The following is an 8,998-nucleotide window of genomic DNA, read 5'->3' as shown; positions in this document are numbered from 1 at the left end:
CATGAACCATGGAACCACCTGGAAAAATTCTATGGTTTTCACTATAATTATCAAAAAAGATTAAAATTCTGTAAACTCGGAATTATTTGCGGCATTCTAGATCAGGAATAACTGAAAATGTGCGTAGAAAGTTGAACATTTTTAAAGAAATTAAACTTGAAAACTTAAATTCAATTGAAACATTTTTTTAGATTTGCAAAAATTCATCAATATTTCATTAATGCCCTAACATGGCCTGATTCTTAGTAGGATTAGACACTTTAAATAAAATAAACTTGGAAGCTGACGGGGATTTTGAGGTGGCTTGGACAAGAAAATGAGGTGAATTGGCTCATACGAAAAATTGTTGGGGCTGGCCTTCCTCGCCTCGTAGAGCCACAATTAAAATTTAAAATAAATGAAAACCTAGTTTTTTAATTATTACCAATGTTGGTTTAATATCTTAGTACTATGCCTACAGTTTACAGAGAGGAGTTAGTTCTCAATTTCTCCGCTAGGTGTCTCATATGCTCAGTTTTTCTCAGAAATATAATTAGACTCTTAACATATTAGTTTAATATTTATAAAAATCTATAATATCATGGTTGTTAAAATATAAGTTATTAATAAACAATATGACTGGGAAATCAGACAATAATTTAGATCTACTTGTTACCAATATTCTATTATGAATGCATAAACCCTCTAATTCAAAAGATTCCACTGCAGAGTATCAAGTTAAATTATTCGATGTGGCCAAGCGCTTTCTCAACTTAAAGTTTAAACCTCTGAATGATAGATTTATTTGTTTTCAAACACGATAAGTACGAAAGTAAACTTTTAAAAAAAGTATTTATGATCTCTACACATTTACTATCTATCTACCTAGCTAGCTAACTGTTTTCCTATCTATCTATCTAGCTAGCTACTTTCCAGTATATCTATCTTTCTGTCTATCTATCTATCTAGCTGCTTTCCTATGTATCTATCTATCTATTTATCTATCTATCTATCTATCTATTTCTCTGTCCAAGCTAGCTATTTTCCTGCTAGCTATTTTCCTATCTATTAATCTATTTATCTAGCTAACTGCTTTCCTCTGTCTATCAATCTATCTCTACACATTTTCGATATATCTATCAATCTAACTATACCTATCTATCTACCTATCAATCTATCTATCAAGTCATCTTTTTCGCCTCCTATTTTACATAGCAATCTATCTATACTGGCATAAATATCTATCTACCTATCTACTCTGGCCTATATCTATATCTATCTATCTATTGCTGGATTTTATATCTATCAACTATCCTGGCCTAAAATATCTATCTATCTATCTACTGGCCTTCTTATCCATATCAATGCATCAGCTCCTTAACCCCCTCTCTACCACTCTACCAACCAAAACATACATACTTCAGACTCACACACACGCATAAACACACCCCATCACACACAAACTAACATACATACTTCAGACTCACACACACACACGCATAAACACACCCCATCACAACCAAAATAACTCAATCACACCCACTAACATGCATACTTCAGACTCACACACACACACACACACCCATTAACACACCCCATCACACACAAACTAACATACATACTTCAGACTCACACACACACACACCATCACACACAAACTAACTCAATCACACCCACTAACATGCATACTTCAGACTCTCACAAACACACACTTATGTCAGTTGATCTATAATTGATATATGTAGAATGTAGATAAAAAGGTCATAGTCCCTGTATATTACCTTTCAATCAAAACTTCTTATTTTTTCTTAAAACCATTTAAAGAAATAGAGCCTTTCCCACAAACTCTGATTTTGTAATCCCTATATTTTTGCAACCCAATGTCGGAAGACCTCAGATATTTCAAAGTTTAGATCAAATAGTATAAATTTGATATATCGAAGGTAAAAATAATATCGGTATAAGAAAATTTGAGTTTCTGCCACCAAATTTTATTTTTTCGCTTTCCTAACAATTTGACTTATCCTTAATCTCTATCAAAAAGTTATAAATACTTTGTGCAATTTTAAATAACCTTCCCACTACGATTGACAAAGGCCATCCTTGCATGGAGGGTCACTTGAAATTACGCTTACAGTCCCTATAAGGCTATGAATTTATTACACGTAAACTAGAATTCCAGTTTAAAATGGCACTTTTATTTCAAGATAACTAATGACTAGTGCATAACAATAAAACTGACACAGACGAAATGGCAGTTTAATCGACGAACAGACAGACAGACAGACATCTTGACAAAACATAGTTACAAATAATATATAAATAAAATCACAGCCGTTTAATTACGAGATCTATAAAACTAATATTATGGCAAATTTAACTAATTTTTTTTTGTTATAAATAATGTGCAAATATTGCACATATATTTATGGCACAAGCATACTTTGAATTGCACATACTAATAATTCAAGCATAATGAACACATATAATGAACACATATAAGAACATTTGTTAGTGTTTTTTAACAAGATTCTGATAATGTACTCCAAGATCTTGATAATGTACTCCAAGATTCTGATAATGTACTCCAAGATTCTGATAATGTACTCCAAGATCTTGATAATGTACTCCAAGATCTAGACAATGTACTCCAAGATCTAGACAATGTACTCCAAGATCTAGACAATGTACTCCAAGATCTAGACAATGTACTCCAAGATCTAGACAATGTACTCCAAGATCTAGACAATGTACTCCAAGATCTAGACAATGTACTCCAAGATCTAGACAATGTACTCCAAGATCTAGACAATGTACTCCAAGATCTAGACAATGTACTCCAAGATCTAGACAATGTACTCCAAGATCTAGACAATGTACTCCAAGATCTAGAAAATGTACTCTAAGATCTAGACAATGTACTCTCCATCCTCTCCCGATAACAACTTTTTAGAAGAGCAGGTTGAGTTTGTATGTGTGTGATTAATTGATTGCTGCCCTGATTGATTTGGTGATTCATTGATTGATTGATTGAAGGGCAATTGTCTCGGTGCCCCAACATGAACAGGAACGGAGCGGGACACAGAGGGGACGCCAGCATGTCCCACAAGCCCGTTAGGAACCATCTGATGACCTAGGTTGACCTGATGAATCGCTAGATTAACCGGGTGACCAGGGAGGTTGTGTGGGATCTGGTGCAGGGTGAGATGGGAGCGGTTGAGGGTGTGGGTTGGAGCCGGGTGAACTAACTCCAGGTTGTGGTTGAGAAACACCCTGCTACCCTGACCAGGGAACCCCTGGAACTGTTGGAACAGATTTGGATCGCTGCCAGGATCTAGAGTATGATAAATATGGTTGTTATCTATGCTATGGTAGGTATGTTCAGAGGAGTATACAGAAGCCTGGTAGGGATGTTCAGGTTTGGGAGCATCCTGTTCTAAGGCATGAGTTCCTAGAACGGGTTGATAAAGGTTACTGGTCTGCAGGGTTCCACGCATGGTCACGTTTCTATGGAAGGTGAGGTAGACGGGTTCAGGGAGGAAATATCGTAGTTTGTTCCAGAAGCTAGGATCCTGCCACTGAACAACAGGCGAGTCCTCCAGCAAATGTTTAAGGTCGGATGCTTTATCCAGATCAACATCCTCTAACTGGAGGAATATAACCTTGGTGTTGTTGGTCCGGATTGCCTCCATAAAGGCTGTTCTGATGTTGTTCCACTGGTTGTCCACATAGTTTCTGCTAAGGACGACCACAGCCCTGGTGCTGGTTTCCACAGCAACTGACACAGTATCAGAAAGTGGTGTGGTTGGCGGGAAATCTCTCTGGTGAAGACACAGCCTGTATGATGTGGTTCCATGTTCCAGGTTTTGTGCAAAGTTCTGTTCAACAAACTCACTGTCATCTTGGGCATAACTTATGAACACATCAAACAGCTTGTCCTTCCCGGCATAGACAGTGCTCTTATCCCCAGCCTTGGTTCTAAACATCCAGTCCTTGATGTTCTGTCTGAAGGTGAAGGCCACCAGGTATCCAATAACAATGATGAGAACGGCCAGGAGGACGGAGACCAGGATTGGAGTGTAATCAAAACCTGAAACTTTTCCAGATTGGAAATCTGGAGCAATGGCATCACACACAATATTCTCCATGGTGGCAAGAGCTTCGCCACGGAAATGATCTGCAACACATCTCAGGTTGATCTTGTCCACAATCTTTCCGTCAACATCTGCAGAGTAAGCCAGGAATGGTCGGACAAAATCACAATCACAACTCCACATATTCCGGGCTAGATAAAGCCCAACCAGCATGGGGTTACCCGCCAGCTCCCAGACCGGAAATGATGTAAGTAAGTTCCCGTCCAATCTGAGCAGTGCTAGGTCCAGTAAGGAACTAAAAGTATCTGCTCCCAGTCTTGTGAGAAAATTGTTCTGCAGATACAGTTCCTTCAACCTGTTCAATCCTATAAACTCATTCCCAACCAACTCCTCCAATTGATTGTCCTCCAGATGGAGGATCCTAACCTCCGACAGTCCTTCGAAAGAGTAATTTGTGATTCGATGAATCATCGAATTGTTGAGATAAACGGCTCGAAGTCGACGCCGACCGATGAATCCGGGGTTGATCAGTTCAGTCATGTTATTCCCATCCAGATAGACGGCGGTGGCGTCCATGGGAATGAGGGGGGGTACGTCCATGTGCCCCCTCCCTGTACACTGGATCATGTTGTTACTCCAGGTAGTGTCATGGAAACAGGAACATCCTGAAAAAAATATTTTTTAAATAAAAAAAATTTAAATGAAGTTTATAATTATTGTATGATATCAATCATAATATATTTAAGAATTTGCTTCTTCCAATAAATGTGTAAAATTTTCTGTGAGACCTGACATGGCCCTAGGAAGGTGTTAAAGTTAAATAAAAATTAGATACCTTAAAATTAAAGCTTAAAAATGTCTGCAGCTGAAAACTAGTTGTGGTTTTTAGATGTAAAACATTGACAAAAATGCTTCCATATCATTAAAAACTAACAAAAGATAAAAAAGATTGTAAGAAAAATAAGCATAGTTAAAAAAAACAAGATTTACCGTCAGGGCATTGCATTCTGCAATCACATGCTAAAAAATCACAGCAGTAGCACTCAGGAATACAATGCGCATCATATTGACAGAGAAACTCTTCTGTGCGCATGTGCGTCATCTGCTGGAGGCTCTCATTGGCCCCGTGCACAGTACAGAGCACGGTATCGAGGTCAAGAACACGGGGGAAGGTTCCCTCCACTGCCAGCTGGTTAACGCGCTTGAACCACTCGAGTTCACAATCACATTGCCAGGGATTCCCTCCCAGCAGAAATTCAGGAACTTCATCTAAATAAAATATTTATTTTTTAATTCAGAATAATCAAGTGTCCAGTACAATGTTTACAACAGTACCCTTTAAAAGTGAAAAAAAATTCGTGGATTTACAACAGTACACTTGGAAAACCTCGTGGATTTCTTCGTTGTGAAAAGAAAATGGCGGCACATTCTTCATGTTAAGATTTAAAATGCAAATTTTTTGTTCGTTCTATTTTTAAGTTAATCTGTAAATGCTTAACTCAATGGAGAAGGCGTAACCAATATCCAGAAATAGATAGATAGATACAAGATACATAAATAAATAGATAGGATATTTAACTGACCATTGCTAGTTTCAGCAAATCTTTCTTTGAAAAACCTTTCTTTGAAATGTAAATTAAGAACAGGGCAAAAATATTTTCCTAACATTAAATAAATCAAAAAGATTTTAAAAAAGATTTTTTTAAAAAGATTTAAAAATAAAAGATTGTTGAGAATTAACCCTGTTGGTTCGTTTATAACAGCAATTAGAATTTACAAGGCAACAACCCTTAGCAATCCTTTCAGAGAAGCGACTTTTTCATTTAAAAACTAGACAGATTAGAGATTCAGATAGATTTAGATAGATTTAGATAGATTTAGATAGATTTAGATAGATTTAGATAGATTTAGATAGATTTAGATAGATTTAGATAGATTTAGATAGATTTAGATAGATTTAGATAGATTTAGATAGATTTAGATAGATTTAGATAGATTTAGATAGATTTAGATAGATTTAGATAGATTTAGATAGATTTAGATAGATTTAGATAGATTTAGATAGATTTAGATAGATTTAGATAGATTTAGATAGATTTAGATAGATTTAGATAGATTTAGATAGATTTAGATAGATTTAGATAGATTTAGANTGTCAATACAAAAATGGAGACATGAGAAAAACAGGAAATTTTAGAGAACAAAATTCTGGAGTCTAAGAGACTGTTCCCGAAATTTAAAGTGTCCCTCCAATAACAGTGCTATAGCATGCCATTTTTACAAAGGTACTTCTAAACCCTTAACAATGTGCAAGTTCATAGAGAGGAATTACAGATAAAAATGATATAAATTTTCCAATAGAAAAAAATTTAATAGAGGATCATTCGAAATCTCGCGAACTGACCCTTTAAAGAAAAAAGTGAATTTAACCTGTATATTTGAGAGCTAGTGATTCCATATCAATCCCTCCCAGCAGATTTCCCTGCAGTTCAACTCGCGTTAAATTCTCCAGGTTTATAAAACTTCCAGGAGCCACCTTGTTGATCCTATTATTGTTGAGATAAAGGTTCTTCAGAGAATGAAGGAGTGCGTCAGGGGCCAGTTCTGCAATCCTGTTATAACTAGCATCCAGGGTTTCCAGCTTAAACCCAGTAGTCAGAGAATAATAGTTTCCAATTCGATCAATCTTATTATTATGAATATCCAACCATTCCAGGGACTTCGGAATAAAGGCGAAATCAAACCATTGTATCTGATTTTCGGAGACATTCATCCAGGTTAGGTTCTTCTGGGTTGCAACCAGACCGTTGATGTCTCTGAGCCGGTTGCTGTCTAGCCGCAGAGCTTTCAGACTGGTCAGGCCGGTCAGTGCGTTCTGTTCAATGGTGCTGATATTGTTATGTGAGAGGGTGAGCACGTTTAGCTCAGTATTATTGAGGAACACGTCCTTTCCGACCGTTTCTAGCTGGTTACCCGCCAGGCCAAGACCGTACAGTTTAGTTAAATTCCAGAAGAGTTTGCTTGGCAGTTTTGAGATGAGGTTCTCTCCTAGGTCAAGGGTTCTTAGCAGAGGAAGATGTTTGATCCCCTCCGGTACCTCTCTGAGTAGATTTCGGTTGAGTGCTAGGTCCTGGAGACGCGGAACTGCTGAGAGAAGCTGGGTTGGAACAGAACCCAGCTCATTAGAGTCTAGGGAGAGTGAGCTGAGTTGAGCCAGGTTGTCCAGCAGTGCTGGGGGCAGGATTGAGAACCGGTTCTCGGATAGAAGTAATATATGCAGGTTTATCAGAGATTTCAACGCTGTGGAGGATACATTGGAGATTTGGTTTCGTTGAAGGTTCAAAATTCGGAGGCTCTGTTGGGCGGTGAATAGGTCGGAGGGGAGAGAGGTTAGGAGGTTGTTACTGAGGTCCAGAGCAACCAGTTTGTTTAGGTTTGATAGAACACCTTGAGTTAGAGTTTCAGAGTTTATTAAGTTTCGCGAGATATTGAGGAGAAGAAGGTTTTCAAGACCGGAGAAAACTCCCTCCGACATCGTTGAGATTGTATTATTCTCAAGATACAGCTTTTTCAAATTGGAGGCTTGGTGGAAGAAAGTCGGAGGGATAGCAGCCAGTTGGTTGGAAGACAAATCGAGGCTGCCAAGCGACCATAGGCCGGTCAGCGTCTGATCCGATAAGACTGCAATTCTGTTCCCGCGGAGATTAAGATTTTGAATGCCCGGGGCGAGACTGAGATCTCGTGGTAGAAAACTTGAGATTTTGTTGTACGAGAGATCTAGAGATTTGAGATGTAAAAGTTGGCAAGATGTACGAGGATCCACGGCCTCGGTTAACCCGACCTCGGAGACCTCAACGATGTTGTTCCGGGTGAGGTTGAGGGTTGTCAGGAGGGGGGTGGAGCAGAGGGTGCGGGCCCCAAGCCCCCACAGATTGGAGGCGCTGAGCTCCAAGGATTCTTATATTTAGATAGATAGATATGTAGAAAAAAGGTAGATAGATAAATGGATAAATAGATAGATAAATAGATAGATAGATAAATAGATAGATAAATAGATAGATAGATAAATAGATAGATAGATAGATAGATAGATAGATCCAAGATTGACGAGTGAGTGTATGGAAGGATAAAAGATGAAAGTGCATTACTTTGTCCAAGCTTCAAATAGACCTTCAGATAAACACAGACAAGCCCTTATACATACAATAAACAAAATACCGGGGGGTACCCCCCCCCCCACTCTCCCATTCCTAAATATAATAAAAAAATACCCTTCGTGATAAGAACAAGAATATATCATTAAGTCAATACTCTATATAAAAATTAAGAAAAACTTGAAATGAAGAATTACTCAATTTTTTTTTTATCTTTGACTTTTTGAAAACCGTTTAACGTAAACCAAAAAACCACGAAATATTTAAAACAAAATGGCGACTTGACTTGGAAAAATGTACTATACCTTGCAGTGCCTGATGTCCAAGGAGGTTAGGGTTGGCAGTGTACCAAATTGATCAGGTTTGATCACAGACTCGTAGAAAATCGATCCCTCACTGCACCTCATCAGTAAACTGGCAGAATTCTCAACCTACACAATATCAAAAATTAAATCATATCTTATCGAATAAAAAATGGCCGGGATAATATTAATTAAGCTTTTTTTACATTCAAAAAAGTTGAGTTTTCAAAAACGTTTTGACCGATCAAGGATGACGGGAACAACCTTATTTTGCTCGCTTTTAAAAAGAATTAAATAATTAAAAAAATAATTTTCCTTATCGTTATTATGTGAAGTCTAAATAAAAGTTAGGTTAGTCGTATCTTCCATATTTGGTAGGACAGTAGACAAGCTACTTAAGAATTCAACATTCGTTCTATCTATACATCTATTGTATATCTATCTATCTATCCATCTATTGTCTATCTAT

The 8,998-nt window shown here is 37.5% G+C and overlaps 2 protein-coding genes across 2 annotated transcripts; both read right to left on the bottom strand.

Annotated features, from left to right (window-relative positions):
• Positions 1-2,155: 2,155 nt before the first annotated feature.
• LOC111717461 (toll-like receptor Tollo) lies at positions 2,156-8,218 on the bottom strand. The gene is made up of 4 exons (XM_023492961.1): positions 8,182-8,218; positions 6,504-8,030; positions 5,064-5,342; positions 2,156-4,738 (listed from the first exon to the last, which is right to left on the bottom strand). The coding sequence occupies exons 1-4, from the start codon at positions 8,216-8,218 to the stop codon at positions 2,889-2,891; spliced, it is 3,693 nt and encodes a 1,230-aa protein (XP_023348729.1). The 3' UTR covers positions 2,156-2,888.
• Positions 8,219-8,508: 290 nt separating this feature from the next.
• On the bottom strand, positions 8,509-8,658 carry LOC111717462 (uncharacterized; the record flags this gene model as incomplete). Its single annotated transcript, XM_023492962.1, is given in 1 exon segment — positions 8,509-8,658. A coding segment is annotated over 1 exon segment (132 nt), but the record flags the coding sequence as incomplete, so codon positions are not given.
• Between the last annotated feature and the right edge of the window lie 340 nt (positions 8,659-8,998).

This window comes from Eurytemora carolleeae, unplaced genomic scaffold (assembly GCF_000591075.1).
Source record: "Eurytemora carolleeae unplaced genomic scaffold, Eaff_2.0 scaffold2622, whole genome shotgun sequence".
Classification (NCBI taxonomy): domain Eukaryota; kingdom Metazoa; phylum Arthropoda; class Copepoda; order Calanoida; family Temoridae; genus Eurytemora; species Eurytemora carolleeae.
Note: the sequence above shows the minus strand (reverse complement) of the source record. Positions and strands in the feature narration are given on the sequence as shown.

Excerpts from the sequence above, each read along its gene's own strand:
- LOC111717461 (XM_023492961.1), bottom strand. The coding sequence starts at position 8,218 with ATGCACTTTCATCTTTTATCCTTCCATACACTCACTC. Across the intron at positions 8,031-8,181 it reads ATCCTTCCATACACTCACTC|AATCCTTGGAGCTCAGCGCC; the intron begins GTCAATCTTGGA and ends TCTAAATATAAG. Across the intron at positions 4,739-5,063 it reads CAGAATGCAATGCCCTGACG|GATGTTCCTGTTTCCATGAC; the intron begins GTAAATCTTGTT and ends TATTTTTTTCAG.